The sequence below is a fragment of the Neopelma chrysocephalum genome, unplaced genomic scaffold (assembly GCF_003984885.1).
Source record: "Neopelma chrysocephalum unplaced genomic scaffold, ASM398488v2 Primary Assembly neopelma1_132, whole genome shotgun sequence".
NCBI lineage: Eukaryota > Metazoa > Chordata > Aves > Passeriformes > Pipridae > Neopelma > Neopelma chrysocephalum.
In genome coordinates this window covers 1,744,386-1,760,671 of record NW_020897794.1, presented here as the reverse complement: position 1 = coordinate 1,760,671, position 16,286 = coordinate 1,744,386, and the positions used below count along the sequence as shown (strand labels likewise).

Sequence of the window (16,286 nt, the reverse complement as noted above, 5' to 3'; positions counted from 1 at the left end):
GGATGGTGCCAGTGTTGATCCATGGGATGGTGCCAGTGTTGGTCCATAGGATGGTACCAGTGTTGGTCCATAGGGTGGTGCCAGTGTTGATCCATAGGATGGTATCAGTGTTGGTCCATGGGATGGTGCCAGTGTTGGTCCATGGGATGGTGCCAGTGTTGATCCATAGGATGCTCTGTGCTGGCTGTGGCACCACTGCCAGTGGTGACAGTGGCACTGCTGGTGCCAGCTCTGGTGTTGTCATGAGGGGGGATGTCATCAGTGGTGAGCCTTCTGCAGAGCCTTGGGAGCTCCTGTGAAAACACAGAAAGAAGCAGAGGAAGCCACTTCCTTAGCAGCATCTTCTGTTTGTATCCAGCAGTTTAAATAAATAGTCAACACATGCTTGCAAGCAAGTAATTCTTCAAATTGCATGTTTCTGATGAAAGTAATGCTCAACAGGCATGTAGGATCTTTTCAATTAATTAAAATTGTAGATCCTTAATTTTATTAAATTTTTCATTGTTTTCAGTAGTGCTTTTTACTCTGTAGGTTGAGTTACAAACCTCCTTTGACTGGGGAAATTGCCTTCCTTTAACTTTTCTGCATTTTCAACACCCTTGACTCATGGGATGGAGTGGAAGAACACAAGATGAGTAGCATCACTTATCTTCTGTCCTGATTTTCTGTCTTCAAAAGCCACACAACAGTCCATGAACCTGCTTGTGTGCTGACAGAAGGGGCTGTCCCCAAGAGAAGTTTGGATGCCTTTTTCCCCCTCTTTAATTTTTTTTTTTTTTAGCAAGATCCCTAATGTGCCTTCCACACATAGAGTTAGAAGTGAAGGCAGTCTTTGGAATTCTCTTAAAAAAATTCTCTGCTTGCCATGTTTTTCTTCCCTATTTTGTTCCATTAGACACAGTCTTATTTCATGTCAAGTAGAACAGAATGCCTACATTGTTATCCTGTCCTGTTCAGGCAAGAAATTAGGCATAGAAATGTGGAGAATAGTGATAACCCATCTTAAGAAGTGACTGGCAGTGATCCAAGGCATCCTTATGTATTCTGTGCAGACATGAAACATGCAGGGTGTTTGTTTGCAGAGCAAGAAATGGTTATTTCATCTGCAAAGAAAGAATTTCTGGAGGTAAATGGGTACCAAGTTTGCAGCAGGTGTTTGCCAGGCCCAGCTCTCTCACCTCCCTCTTCTCTGAGAGCAGAGAACTGAAATGGTCCCCCTGTGTCTCCCTGAGCAGAGCCCTGGTGGGACACTCAGCCTTGGGCTGGCAAGGAGCAGGGTTCTGGATGTTTTACCCACATGTGGGACATTAGTGAACATATTGTTGTACTCTGACAGGTGCCTTGCTCCCGGCTGGAATGTTGCCTTTCCCTGGAGCAGCTGCACGTGCAGTTCTCCTGGCGAGGCCTCTTGCCAAACCCAGCAGGTCAGGCTTTGCTCTGGGATGATGCTCTGGCATCTTCTCTTGTCGGAGGGATGTGGCTAAGTGGGGCTTATTTGGGGTGTTTGTTGTCTGGTTCTGAGCCAGATGTTGTGTTTTTAAGGTGTGAAATGTGGAAAACCTGTTTAGATTAGAGCTGTCAGTATGTTTGAGGGCTTGCAGCAGGCTGGGGGTTTTTTTGGGGATGTTTTTCCTTTTTTTTTTTTTTTTTGTGGTTTGTGATCTTGTTGCTAGGGCATTGTTGAGTCATTTTACTGATATATCTGGATCAGTTTATGTCGTTCTTGTGCTGTGAAATTTAATTCCTTCTGTCATCTATCTTCACATTTTGTTTCCTGGGCAACAGCCCGGCTCCTGGAGCCAGTGCTCTTCTGTTTTTAAGCCCTATCCTTTTACTAAAATGATCCATAAATCAATAAATATTGATCCTGAACTACTGCCATTAGGTTTTAAAGCTGCTCCCAAACTAATTAATAGGAATACAAACCTCTGAGTTATTGCTGCAGAGCCCATCAGTCCCACAGCAGTTTTACCCTTTCGAGAGCGAGCACAGAGCTATTAAAGGTGTGCTGGAGGGTTTTTGGATATTTTGAGGATTGCCCTGAAATGCTACCTGGTTGTTTTGGAAGATAATTTCACTGAGAACAGGTTATTTGATATTTCTGGTGCTCTGAGCGAGCAGCATGTTTACAAACCAGGCCCTGGGTTTAGCTCGGTGTGACTGCACAGTTGCCCAGCAACAAGTGCTGGGCTGCCACACTCCTGCCTCCTCCAGCTCCTTATCGACTCATTCGTATTCCAGAAAAATACAGGCAAGCCTAAATTCCAGTCTGCTGTATTGAAAGCAGGCTGAGTGAGAAGCCCTGGTGCTCGCCCCTGGCAGGGTTTGGGCAGGAGCACAGCCCTGGAAGGTGGCAGGGCCGGCTCACTCCATCCCCAGCTGCAGGTTTGTGTCCCAGCTTCCCAATCCTGCACGTGGATATGGAAAAGCCCCCAACCCCACTCCCACTTTTATTAGCATGCTGAAGACTCTGAAGTCTGGGTAGCAAGTCCTTCAGGGTGGGGGCTTGCAATTTGCCCCAAATAACTTCTGGAAAACAGTGTTTTCCTGTTGCTCTTAGCTGAATGCTCTCGTTGTGGGTGAAGCATTCTGAGTGTTTAAAGTTAGTTCCGTGGAGGTTTTTTTAATGCAATGGAATTTGGCATCCTGGATTGATTCTGCAGCAGAGACACGTGGAGTGTTTCATGTCATTTCCTCAAATCAGGCAGTTTAGTCACAGCCCTTGTTCTGGGATCGGTCCTGCCTGCAAGCCAAGCTGCTCCCACTGTGTGGGATGAAGCCATATGAATGGGAGAGCTCTGGGAATACTGAGTTCTGAGCACCATAAGTAGGTTGGGGCTGTGTTACAGTCAGTCAGCACTTAGCAAACACATGGACTGCCCAGAGAGAGTGGCAGGCAGGGACATTCTAGGGATTTGCAAGTTCTAAAGGGTAGGACAGGGAAGGATAGTCCCAATGTTATGATCGTGTCATCAGCTTATTACTGTACAACATTAGGGGTACATCAGTATCAAAATAATATAATTTAACTAGAATTTTCCCCCGTAAGACATGAAGAGGGAGCCAAATGTCTGCTTGAAACAGGTTTGTATAATAAAATATTAACTATTCAGTGGCATTACTCTGCTTATTTGAAAAGAAGGGCTGACACTAATTCAGTTCAATACAAACATAACTTTATTTTTACTTAAATGCCAATGAAATAACTGTACAAATCCATTGTGTAACATTTACTGTTAGAAATTAAAACACGTTTCCGGTTATAGAAATACTGTTCACAGTTGGAAAGTTGTGATTTCTCTGATACCAGTAGTTGTAAATGGTTTACAGCCCCCACTGACACCTTAGAAGAAACAGGTAGAGGACTCCAGTCTCAGTTGTGAGGTTTTCTGGGTTTTGTAGCACCTTCATGCTACAATAACTGGAAATTAAATGGCCTGGAATGAATGGAAAACATTGTATAAGATCTGTAATATTAAGCGAGTAATACTTTTTCAGTTAACTTGTTCTTCAGTTTTCATTTCATGCTGTTTGCAAAACTTCATCTGTAGTATATCAGGTACCTTTGCCATAATTTAAATAATTTTCCTAGAGTGGACAGAACCATGCGTGCAACTATTGCTACTGGCTGAGGTGCAGGTGGAGGGAGAAGAGCACCCATGCTCGCCCTTGGAAAGCAGGGGTTGGGCAGTTCAGTGCCAGGGACTGAAGGAATTCTCTGTGAAGCCACAAGATTCAGGATTGTTTCAATGACAGCTCGCCAACTAATTGCTTAATTGATTTGTTACGTGACTCGTGTTAGAAGTTGGCTGATATTTCATTTTACTGGTAGTAGTTTCCTACATTCTGGCTGATTTGAGATACTCTTTTAAGCAGAATATATTAACATTTCAGGGTGTCACTTGGCGTAAAGTTAAGGAGTTCCGTGTTGTTAATTTGGGTGGATAACTCCCTGGGGTTGGAGCGTGTCATGGCACTGAACAGCTGGCATTTTCCTCTACTTTCATCTTTTTTTTTCTTTTTTTTCTTTTTTTTTTTTTGCTATGGAGAGAGCAATAACTTGCCTGCAGTCTCTAAGTGGAGGCAGAGCAGAAGGATACCGGCCCCTACCACTTTCCCATGCTGAAGTTGGACCATGTTGCCTTCTCAGTTTACACCCTCTTAGCAGATATCATGGCGTTGTCATATTTAATTCCTAAATTCAAGACTGTTGTTCTTCATATTTAAAATATCCTAGTACATATGAAGCAAACATAGATACACATGCTAGCAATTTTGCTCAGGAATAACTTCTTATTAGTGAAACAGCTCAGTTTAGTTCCTTTATTTTTTCCCTTCCTTTTGCATGTTGTCATAACTTACAGAGCATCTGTGCTGCTATATTACAGGAATTGCTCACTGGCAAGTCAAGCAAGACAATGCAGATATGATACAGGCCTTCTGTTTTTTTTCCAGTTGTTGAATGACAAAATCATACATAAAATCAGTACTTAAAATTCTGATGTGTTTATTCTGTGCAAGTAAAATGAAAAAATTTAAATACAAAATAAGCACATTTTTAAAAACAAAAGAATAGGTTAGTTGTACTCAATTAAGACATATGAAAATAAGTAGCAGCTTAGTATCAAGACATTAGTGTGCACATCTTTAAGAACTGTTATTTTCTTTAGACCAGAGTCAGAACTCTGAGTTTCTTGTGTTTTGATTCGTTATTTCAGCTGGATGCCTTAACCCCAGCTGTGTGTCACAGGAGTGCACTCGGTGAGTCCCCCAGGGCACAGGCCCTCAGTCAGCAAACAGGGTCACTGCGTGCAGCAGGAGCACAGAGAGCAGGGAGAGCTCCCAGGTGCTGGCTCGGGAGGGCACGCGCGTGTTGGGAGCGCCCGTCGCGGCCTCCTCTTTCCTTAAGGTAGTGGTTGTGCTGTGAGGCATCTTGGAGTAGTTTGTTGGCATTCCACTGGTGATGCTTAAAGTCATGGGAGTGGTGGATGACCCCGTGGAGTCGCCCTGGGTTGGATCCGTGGCGTGGATCGTGTGCGTGGCCGCCGCGTCCCTCCAGGTCGGGGCGTCGGGGTGGCGGAGCAGGGGCTGCTCCGTGCTGGGGAACAGACCCGGGTGGCTCTGGGTGGCCAGGGGAGTGACTTCCTTGGCTTTCAGTTGTTTGTGCGTTTTGGTCCCTCGGGTGGGCTCGGCTGCCTCGGCAGAGGTGGCTCTGTCTGCTGCCTGCACTCCCTTGGTCGGGGGGATGGAGTCCCTGGCCGTGGGCGCGGCCGAGGCGGGCGCGGAGCTGGCCCAGAACCCGGCCTGGTGGGCACAGGGAGCCCCCAGGACACGGGCAGCTGTGCCCTGCACCCACTGCAGCACGTAGGGGATGTTCTGTTTGTCGCTGCAGGCCCAGGGGTTGTTGTACAGAGTCACCACCTGCAGCTGAAGGAGCTGGTCAAAGGCTTTGTCGGGAATGTACGAGAACTTGTTGTTGTGCAGGTAGAGGCTTGTGAGGTGTTGAAGTCTCACCAGTGTTCCTGGGAGTATCTGGGACAAGAAGTTATTGGATAGATCCACCGTCTCTATGTTGTAGGGGATGTTGGTTGGAACTGTCCAAAGTTTGTTGCTGCTGAGATTGAGAAACTTGAGACTGCTCAGTGTGTTGTTGATCAGGACAGCTCTTTCCACCATATTCCTGGAAACATCGAGCACTCGAAGATTCCACTGGTAAGCTGTATCAAGTTTCTGAAGAACTTTAATGTTGTTGTTTGTGGCATATAATTCCCACAAGGATTTAGGCAGATGAGCAGGAACATTCTTGAGCCAATTATTTGAAATATCAAGGGTCCTCAGATTGGTGAACCTCGTTAGCTGATGATCGAGATCTACAAACTGGTTAAAGGACAGATTTAAATATGTAAGGTTGTCTTGAAGTCCCTGGGGCAGTACAGTTAAGTTTCTGCCTGAACAGTCCACATTCCTGTCGTTTCCTGAGCATGTACAGCTAGAAGGACAGATACCCAAACCAGTGGGTAGGAAAACCAGAAGGACCAGCAGACAGGTAGATGTATTCGATATCTGGTATTCCATTGTTGCCTGGAAATAAATATACCAAAATGACACCCTTTAAACCCATATAATACATTTTAGCTCTGTATAAGGGTTGTCTGGGCAATGGCCACTTGCAGGAGAAATTAAGTAAAAATATCAATAACCCCCTTTGAGGCACGGTCCTTTTTAGAATTGTTCAAGAGAGACTTCACAAAGCATCCCTTCAGCCTGTCATGTTGTCTGGCAGAATGAGACTTGTTTTTTCATCTCCCTTTCCCCCTCCAGCTCAAATGAGGGCTTTCTTCCGAAAATGCAAGTCTCTTCCAAACGTTATACAATGTCTGCTTCTTGTTTTTAGTGATTTCAAGCCTATATTATGTTTGGAATAATGTGTTCTTTTATAGAGGATGAAAAAATGGCTGTCAACTGGCTTCACAAATCTCTGCAGTAGTGTAGCAGTCCCCCCCATCCAGGGATGCTGTTTGCTTAAGTAAATTGGTTAAAATACATCTTAGGAATGGAGTTTGAAACGCAAATTCCATGTTCATGCTCACATGCACGTTAGTATTTTTCCCTCCTTACAGCGTTAATCACATTCTCAAAGCCGGTAACACATGTCCAGAGCCCGAATTGCTGTTAGTAAGAAATCTCTGACACTGCAGCAAATTTCTGGTGCAAGCATCTGTCAGCAACTCCTAATTCCGCTCCCGTTTCCGTCTCCGATTCCGTAGTAGGTTTTTGTGATTTTAAAAACAAAAAACCACAAACTTACCGTGGTCTCCTGCAGTATCAGCACATCGTTTCCGTGATGGATGGGAGCTTAGAGGTCGCCTTGTTCTGGAGAGCAGCTCCAGAGGCTGCCGGGGGCTGTGCTCGTCTCCTCAGCTGCATCGTGTTCCTGCGCGCGGCTCCGCAACCACCTGATCCGCGGCACTGCAGAGCCGTGGGGCTGCTGCACAGCAGAGCACATCCAGGAACTCCCCGGGCTTTGGGAGCAGCCAGGGAACTGCTCCACAGCTCTAGAGCAGGCTGGGAGTGCTCCAAGCAGAGCTGCTCCCCAGCCCCAGTGCAGGCTGTCAGTGCTCCAGGCACGCGGCAGTGCCTGCAGGAGCGGCACCGAGGGGAATGTCTGGAGGCTCTTGGAGCCTGAGCTGTGATTATTCCATTTAGTGTTTCTGTGTGAAAAGTCAGGTTAGTTGTGTTCTTTTTTTACCTTTGATTAACCTCTCCTCCTGTAATAGAGGTTAGTGTTAATTTAGACTTCCTATCTTAAGCTTTTTTAAGCTACAGTGCCAGAATATATTTTCATAATTTTAAAATCCCTTTCTGCTCCTCAGGTCAGGCTGTCACCGTGTTGTCAGCTATAATGTAGCTCAGCTTGTAGGATTTTACAGATTTCTACAGGAAATCTCTATCTGAATTTCTTCAAGCAATATGGTAAGAGTGTTTGTAGTTTATAACACTGTAAATTCTAACAGGTTATAATGAACCTTAATCTTTGTATAGTTGTAATGCTATTCTTTAGGCATACCCAGTCATACAGCTTATGGAAACTGTAGGAAAAAATTATAAATATATTTTCCTATGGCCGTTATATGCACAGCAGCCAAGAATTGCACTTGCAGAACATACTGCTCTCTTTTACTGGTGGTAGTTTAAAGATTTTGAAGTTTATTGTGTGTAAGCCTGTGCCCTGTGCTACATCCACAAATCTATTCCCTCCTCAAGCAAACTCAAAACTCCAAACTCTGCAGAGCTGTCATGGAAAGTTAACTTCAGCATCTAGCAGCTTGTTTCTATAAATATGAATATTCAACACAGGTAAAAAAAAAAACAACATTAATTTACTTCTGAGACCACCCTACTTCTTCCCACCCAAAAATTAGCTTAGCAAAGGCTGGTGTTAGGGGGGTGAGCTTTGCTGGTGCTCAAGGCCCAGAGAAGAGCATGTATAGCACTTGGACACCTTGAGTTCAAAGGAATCTGGTATCCATGAAGCATTAAATGAACTTTTTAAGTCTGTATTAATAATTGAAAGCTTTCAGAAAGTACTGCTTCAGAGGAAGAAATCAGTGAATGTGCACAACTGGTTCTGCTTATCATCTGCCTGAGTGTGCTGCAAACTTTCCAGTTTAGGCACAACAATCCAAAGGCTCTAGGTACAAGAAAACCTTTTTGTAGTTGTTCTTCAGGTGTTTGGAGTGATTTGAGCTTTTCAGTGACCATGATATTAACTGTTGCCTCATACTGTTCTCTGCTCTATCAGGCTGTAGTGGGAAGGGACTGGAGCTTTTACACCAGTCAACTCTTTGCTCATATTTGACCTAAAGGAAATCTCATTCCTAGTAGTAAAGAACAACCTCTGGCTGTTGGGAGGGTTTGGTTGGTACCTGTAATCCTCAGGTACCAGGTTGTTTCCCTGTGACAGGCAGAAAACAGGCCTTTATATGAATGCCAGAATGGTTTGGGTTGGAAGGGACCTTAGAGCTCATCTCGTTCCACCCCCTGCCATGGGCAGGGACACCTTCCAAACCATGGGGTTCCTCCAGACCCCATCCAACCTGGCCTTGGAAACTTCCAGGGATGGCAGATGGTTTAGACTTGGTTTTGAATTCGAAGCTCTGTATCTAAGCAAATACTCAGTTGGGTTTTAAGTGACCAAACCATCTTTGAAATAGAAAGCTTTATTAAAATGAACTGGAATTCCTTGCATTCACTTACACAGCCCAGTGGAGCAAACCCTGCTCAGAAACCCTGAGTCCCTCTGAAGCTGGGCTGTCCCAGAGCTGTGTCTCCACGTGTGCCTTCCATGGATCTGTCTGTCCTGGCACACCCAGCAGTGTGCACTCTGGCTTCTGGAGGCTCCCACCTCTGGAATCTCCAGCTACAGATAATGAGTGGGCACAATTTATATTGTATTTGGAAATTATTTGCTTCAGGCAGAAGCAGGTGGTTCCCTCTTGTGAAAGCTGAAGTTGGGAAACACCGGGGAAATGCCTGTGCCGTGGCCTCGCTGCTCTTGCCTGCGTCAACTTCTCTTTTTTTCACTTATTTGAAAAATACTTAGTTTAAGGAGAATGTGGAGTATTCTGTAAATGACTTTTGGCAGTCTCCAAAGGGTGTTCTGGCTGGGGCAGTGGTTCATGAATCTCCTGAAGAAGCAGCTCAGGTGGTGGGGGCAGTGGTTCCTCTGCTTCCGAGTGCAATGCCGAGTGCTTGCTGGGATCCGAGCTGGGATCTGAGCTGGGATCCTCGGGGGGTTCCCGGAGCCAGTCAGGGGGAGGTGGCAGGTCCTGAGACTCAGGTGGAGTGTCTGGGTGAGGACAGGAGTCACCTGCAGCATCCCCTGTTTCCGAGGAGGGAGCTGCAGGTGGGTCTGTGCTGGGAGCTGCTGTTCCAGCCAGGGGAGGCAGCTGCCCGTTCTCATTGCTGGTAGTGTGCTGGGATGGGTTCTCTGATCCACTGGGATCCTGCTGGAAGTTTGGGCCTGGTTTCAGTTTCCAAGGCAGCATGAATAGAACTGATGAGCGTTTGTTGTCCTGGTCAGAGTCCAGGAAGAGGTCTGGAGTGTCTCCATCTGCAAAGGGAGACCGGCCTGCCCAGTGGGAATGGGCCAGAGCAGGCCCAGGCCTCAGGCAGCACTTCCACAGGAGGATGACCATGATTGCCAATATCATCCCCAGCAGAACGATGCCCATTAGCAGTGCTGCTACCCAGCTGCCATCACCAGCCTCTTCCTCCCCTGTGGGCCCCCGAGGTGTTGTAACAGCCAGTGCTGGGCCAGATGGGTGTAAACTGGGTCCAGGTGCTGCTGTGGAAAGGGACTTCCAGATTTCTCCACAGAGGAGAACCAGGATGACCTGGCTGCTGGCCATTTCCCTCCAGCCTCTTTAAATGTGTCCTCTCCTAATGCAGGGAAGAAACAGAGCATGGTAACTTGAAAACTGCATTTGTTGTATGATTACCCTTTACTGCCTCTCCAGGCAGTTTTACATCAATACCATTGTAGTGAAATAACACTTGACCCAATGTTTCAAATTTCAAACCTGTTCCCATCTGCATGATCAGCAGGTTTGCCACTGACTTTACAAATAACAGCAGATTTTCAACATTATTGGTTATTGTAATTAAGTGACTTTTTAAAAGAGAACGTCTTGATTGTTATTATCTTATTTCACCTTATCAGAAAAAGGTATCAGCAGAGCAATCCTGACAGGGTTTCAGAATAACCTTTGTCAGTCATGGAGCTGGTCGTGGCCCTGGAACACACTCTGCAGCACTGGCAGCAGGGTTGACACACAGTGTTGTCAGGAGTGAAGAAATGGTTTGTTGTGATGAATGTAAGCTGAGACCAAAGTAAAAGGCTCTTCACAGATCTCTTAAATCACAGGTCTTTTATTTCCTGTTCTCACCTCTCTTCAGCATAGCAAAATATTTAAAAGTTTCCCAGGTACTGGTGCTGTAATGGAACAGCATTCTAATGGTAAACTGTTTTATAAATAAATTCCTGCACAGGGCAGTGGAGGAGATTGTACAAATGTTCAGTTGTTGGCATGAGACAGATTTTTTTTTTCCTGTACTGATTAGAGTTCAGATCTCTGAACATCCCCTTATGAAATAAATGCTATAAAATCCATCCCCTACACAGAACTTTTCCTTCTGAAGTTAATTTCATGCAATTTGAGCTAATTCATTAGCTACAATAGTGCTAGTCCTGTGAAGCTATTTCTGGGAAATTAATATGCATGAGTCTTTATGGGTTTACAAATATGCAAAATTGAATTTTAGATGCAACAGTGTAAACACACATGAGTAGTTAATGCATCTTGAGAACATCAGGATCTGAACTCTGTCAGGTTTGTTACAGGTTAAAGTGGTTCAACTGAATTTTTATTCTGCTCACCTCTTTTCAGAAGAGAGACAAATAATAGTTAGATGTAGACTTCATGGTAATTCATGGTAACATCCCCAAACAACACATTTGAAACCCTCATGCTTTTAAGATACAGACATTCAAGAGCTCTGACCACACCCCGGGGCTGGGATGTGCAGCTCCATTTCCACCCAGATAATACAAATCCTGAGCTTTTCCCTGTCCAAGTTGATCCTTACCTGTACATTTGTCTTCCCTCAAGCAAGCATCGTCTTACTCTGTTGTTTGAAGCCTCAGGAGGACAGAGAGTGTGCTCAGAGCTGAGCTGCTTAAAATGGCCCCTTTCATGCTGAGGCTGGTGCAGCTGAGAGGAAGTTGGGCCAACCCTCGCTGCAGGAAGCGTTGGGAGCGGGGAGCTCGCAGGGCTGATCGCAGAGATCGCCTGTGCCACCAGCCAGCTGCTCTGCTCTGCTGCCCTGGGCTGCTGGGGGATGTGTCAGGGGCTTTGGCCACGAGAGACACGTCTGTGGAAATTCATAAATACTCCTTTGCCTGCCTTTGTAGAAAATAGTTACAGTTTCTTCTGTGTGAGTCAAACCCTATGCAAATCTGGGCTGGATTGGAGTCACTGCTGTAGTTTCAGTGGTGGGTTTGGTGCCCTCGGGATGATTAGTGGGAAGCCAGCCTTGGGCAGTGAGTCATGGAACACTGTCTGACCACATCCTCAGTTGCGTGGTTGCATTAAGAGGCAGATGAACTCCAGATTCACACTTGGCCTGTCCCCCACTCTGGTAGTTTTCTGTCTGAACCATGTTGGTACCTACTGCCATCATTAATGGAGGGCTGTGCTCTGAGCAGCTGCTTCCCACTCCCTTGTTGTCCATACCATGGAGTGTAACTGGAACTACTTTCTTTTGTCTCCTTGACCATTTTTGCCTGGAAAGGCTGCCTGGTGAGAAGAAGCCCACACTAAATATGTCCTCACATCATTTTGCAAGTGTGTTCCTCCAGTGGCTGCTGACGAGTTGCTCCACAGCTTCTTCATCTCCTCCTGCCTTTCCTGTTGTGCCTCCCTTCTGATTGCACTGCTTCTCTTTTTGAGGCTGTCCCTGTTTGTGCAGCAAACACACATCCTGATCCCATGCCTGCACTGTAACTCAGTGTTTCCTGTCTAATTCCCCTGTCTCATCCCATTCTCTTCAGCCCCCCTCCGTCTGCCCTGGCTGTTCCTGTGTTCTTGGCTGCCCCATATGGATCTGTTCTCCTGGGTCAGTTCTCTTGCCTTCCTGGATGGGAACAGTTTTACTCCAGGGCAGATTCTCACGTTGACTGTCTCAGGTTTTTTTTAGCCCTTGCGCAGCCTCTGCTGTTGCCACCTGTGACTGCAGTGCAGCATCCCCAGCCCTGCCCTTCAGCTCTTTGTCACCCCTGTGAGATGTTCTCTTTGTCTCCTCTGGGTCCTGGGTTGTCATCACTGATCTGTCTCTGTCCCCTTATTCTTCTCTTGGCCTTTCTCCTCGTGTTTTGGAGTTGCCTGACATAATCCTGTGCCCTCCCATTGCACTTGTGTGCTGGACTCCTCTCTTGGAGCTCTTGGGTCTGAATTTGTGGTTTAGGGGAGATTTGTGGGACTTTGCCCTATGGATGTTTTTTTCTTCCCATGTCCAATGAACTTATTTTCTAATGACTCCCAGTTCTAGGCTAAGCATGTGAAGTCCTTCATTTTCCTTACTGTACACCCCTCTTTGAGCTGGGCAGTTGCATTCTCTGAGCTCTCTCTCTCCACCATGTGCTGTGGTGCTGCCTCTCTGCTGCTCCTCTGCCTGCCTGTCCATCCGAGTTTCTGGTGATCTGATGGAGCAGGGTTGGGGATTTGTTCATATCCTGATTCTTTCAAATTCATACACCCATCTCATGTGTCAGAACTGTCACAGCTGCCCAGGCTGTTTGGAGCTTTGACACTGTGCAGGCTCAGCACTTGTAACCGTGGGGCAACAGATCTTCTTCCAAGCAGCAGCCTGTGAAAAGCTTCTCGTGTTTCCTTAAAACAGCAAAGCTCTGCTGCAGGGAGACCAGGCAGAGGCATCTGCCTGGAATTATGGGGAAATCAGATCTCTCTGAGAATAAAGAAACTGAAAGTTCTTGTGGTTTTAATAAATTTTTGGCATGTTTTATTTGGTGTTAGGAGAAAGTAGAGTGTGTTTCTGTGATGCAAGAAATCAAAGCGAGTCATGAGAGACCTTTACTGAGCTCAGCTAATGTTACAGGAAATTCCAAAATGCCTGGTGTCCTATTTTTTTCTAATATTTTGACTTAGAGAAATAGTATCACATAAGTCAAGTTATTTAAAAATGGATGTTGCAAGTTTATTGGGATAAATTGAAACAGTTCTCATATTCTAACAAATAGCACAAACTTCATCTCTTCATACACAGCATGGAAACACAATAAATATGGTTTGAATCTCAGTCTGGTTCCAAAGAAATTAAGCTGGTTTAAGAAGTTCTTGATGGAAAAACCCAAAAGGGCATTTTGAGAGGGACTAGATCCTGATTCAGTGGTTGAAGTTGTGACTGATGTATGGTTTTCTTAAAAAAGCTGCTTGGTTATACCTGTGCTTGGGTGCATTTATCAGACTGACAGTCTGTTCCTTTCTGCCCTGAGCATGGGCAGATTCTGTCCCTTTGTTTTACCCCGTTCAGCTCCTGTCACAGGGATTTCTGGTCAGAGGAGTAAAACCAGCTGTGACACTCAGTACAGAAAGCCATTTAACACAGTCTGATTCCTTTCTAGATCCACCCGTGGCTGCAACATTCCCACTGGCATGAAGGGAAAAACTCTAAAATCTGAATTCAGCTTTCCCAGGGGAAAATTCAAGTTGTTTCTTAAAAGCTGAGGTTTTGCCTCACATTAATGACGTAAAAAGGGCAGAAGATGAATTTCTACTTGAGTGTGAATTAAATCTCAACTACAAAATTGGTTAAAATGGGTTTGTGTGGCTGGGATGGTTCTTTGTTTTCCTGTGCATTGTCTGTTGCTACAGTGAGTTTCTCAGTAGTTTCATCTTCAGTTTTCCTTCTGTTCCCTGAGAGCAAGTCCTGCATTGTCAGCTCAGTTCCAGCAGTGTCCCTGGGCATCCTCTGCCACGTTCCTGCTGCCATTGGCCAGAAGCTGCTGGTGGCCACGATGTCACCGTTGCTCCTGGGCCTGCGTTTCCCCTGCTGGGTTTTTTTGAGATAGGACAGTTTATTTGCTGTTACCACTGTTGACAGAAATAGGAAGGTGCAGATAAGCACAAGTACTGCAATGATAATGAAGCAAATCAGTAGAAGAGACTTATTGTCTTCACATGTTTCTTTGGTCACTGGACTCTGGGGTTTGCTGGTGTTCCTGGGTCCTCCAGTGGCAGAAACTGCACTTGGGGCAAGGGAAGATGCTGGATTTTGGGCCATTGTGGAGGAGAAGGACTGCAGGGTACTTTGCATTTCAAAAGTAGTAATTTTGCTGCTGAAATTGATGCTCAGAGGAGAATTTGTGTTGGCTTCTGTTCTGTTCTGGCTCCCACTGAGGTTCTGGCTGATGGGATTCCAGGTGTCCTCTCTGACCCGAAGGGAACCGTTGTGGTTCGCACTCGTTTGCAAGCACAGGGAGAAGATCATTGTGACAGGGAAGGCCAAGCATGGGTTAGTGCATCTCTTTGTCTTCATCTTCCTAGTTAGTCCCCTGCAAAAATACAGATGGTGGTGGTAGTTTAGCAAGTGCTGGTTCTTAGGGGTTTGGACCAGACTCCTGAGGGCATAGCAAGGAGCAGCCTTTTGATGGACAGTGTGTGTGAGTTGGCCTCAGTTTTAGTGGATGTGGCACGTGAGTTCAGGCACTCAGTTTTGGGAAAGGAGCAGTTGTCTCCAAGTTCTGACAGTTTGGGGTTTGTAGAAAATATACGAATATTAAAAAAGAACGTGGGGCAAAGAGAGAAAGGGAAGTGTTTCCTCCCCCCTGCCTGGTGGTGTTGGGGCAGCCTCTGGCAGTTCCTCCTCTCCAGCACTGGCCATGTCACACTCTGAGCTCCTCCCTGCTGCACAGGGGATGGAGAAACCACGGCAGGTTTGCTGCTTCCCTCCCCCCTGAATGCCCCTGGGCAATGGAACCATGCTGGTAGAGATGGGCAAGGGGAAAACTTCCACCCAAACTGTTCCTGTGACAGCAGTAACTTTTGTGAACTGTTTCTATTTCCTAGCACAGCTGTCTGGAGTACTCTAAAATGCCCAGGAAAATCTTTGTTCTCCAATTTTTCTGCCTTTTTGTACAAAAGGCTATTTGCCATAAATGTACTTGTATTTTTCTTCCAAACGTGCTACAGATTGTGACATTTTCTTTAAAATGCCTCGGATAATTATGCCAATGAGATTAACCATTAATATGTTCTGTTTCACATTTGTGTGGTATTCAAATTTGTACTTGCTGAATTTGTCTGCAGGGCAGGAAACTGATAGTTTCTGATACTGATGGGTCTGATATTGAGATAAAAAGCTCAAAATAGCAGCGAGGAATCAGCCAAGCTGTGACCCACCCACTGCTACTTGGGCCAGGCTGCACCCGAGATGTTCAGAGATTAAGGCTGGTGTCCCATCCAGGGCCTCTAGTAACACATCAGAATATTTCCTTGGAATGTTACAGACTCTTTGGTTTCAGATATAAATACTACAGAGAATGACCAAAAGGAACAGCATTAATTTTATATTTGTTCTTGAACAAATTTGTTTTTAAAGGTAACAAAGTGTATCTGTCTGTGTGTGTAAAATTTGGTAATTCTGAAATACTCCAGACAGTGTTTGCTTTTCTCATAGTCAGGAGCTTGCACACCTACCAAAGAATGGGATCTGTTCACTCCCAGAAACCAGAGGGGTGAACTTCCTGTCTTGCAAAATCCAAACGGCAGCACTTGGAATTGCTGAGGGACTCTGGGAAGAGGGGAGAAGTGACCAGGGGAGGGGAAAGCAGTGACACAGCTCTGTGAGAGGGTCACTCCTTACACAGCAAAGGAGCAGCAAAAGATCTGTGTCTTTAACTTTGCAGTTCACCCACACCATAAAATAATTCTCCAGAACATTCCAACCATCTTAGTAATCAGCTCCAGCTCAGTGGGAGTTTTTATCTGTACCTGGTAGGAGTCACCTGGATGATCCCTTGTAGCACACTGTAAAAAGGGGGAATTAGGAAGCCAGGCCTGTTTTGCTGATCCCATTGGAGCCGAGGGCACGACACAGACACACTGGGCATTCCTGGCAGTGCCCAGGGCATGGCACAGACACACTGGGCATTCCTGGCACTGCCCAGGGCACAGCACAGACACACTGGGCATTCCCAGCAGTGCCCA

The 16,286-nt window shown here is 45.8% G+C and overlaps 4 protein-coding genes across 6 annotated transcripts in view; 1 reads left to right on the top strand and 3 right to left on the bottom strand.

The window, feature by feature from the left end:
• Positions 1 to 16,286, top strand: part of NF1 (neurofibromin 1) — a 75,853-nt gene that overhangs the window by 33,948 nt on the left and 25,619 nt on the right. The window lies entirely within an intron of this gene.
• Positions 3,155 to 7,120, bottom strand: OMG (oligodendrocyte myelin glycoprotein). The gene is made up of 2 exons (XM_027698806.1): positions 6,809 to 7,120; positions 3,155 to 6,081 (listed from the first exon to the last, which is right to left on the bottom strand). The coding sequence occupies exon 2, from the start codon at positions 6,073 to 6,075 to the stop codon at positions 4,786 to 4,788; it is 1,290 nt and encodes a 429-aa protein (XP_027554607.1). The 5' UTR covers positions 6,076 to 6,081; positions 6,809 to 7,120; the 3' UTR covers positions 3,155 to 4,785.
• Positions 8,747 to 11,240, bottom strand: EVI2B (ecotropic viral integration site 2B). Its single transcript, XM_027698807.1, has 2 exons — positions 11,149 to 11,240; positions 8,747 to 9,942 (listed from the first exon to the last, which is right to left on the bottom strand). The coding sequence occupies exon 2, from the start codon at positions 9,909 to 9,911 to the stop codon at positions 9,105 to 9,107; it is 807 nt and encodes a 268-aa protein (XP_027554608.1). The 5' UTR covers positions 9,912 to 9,942; positions 11,149 to 11,240; the 3' UTR covers positions 8,747 to 9,104.
• EVI2A (ecotropic viral integration site 2A) overlaps positions 13,288 to 16,286 on the bottom strand; it is a 3,669-nt gene continuing 670 nt past the window's right edge. The window contains exon 2 of the mRNA XM_027698808.1: positions 13,288 to 14,632. Within this exon, the coding sequence (XP_027554609.1) occupies positions 13,867 to 14,616 (750 nt within the window). The 5' untranslated portion in view covers positions 14,617 to 14,632 and the 3' untranslated portion in view covers positions 13,288 to 13,866. The remainder of the gene's footprint in view (positions 14,633 to 16,286) is intronic.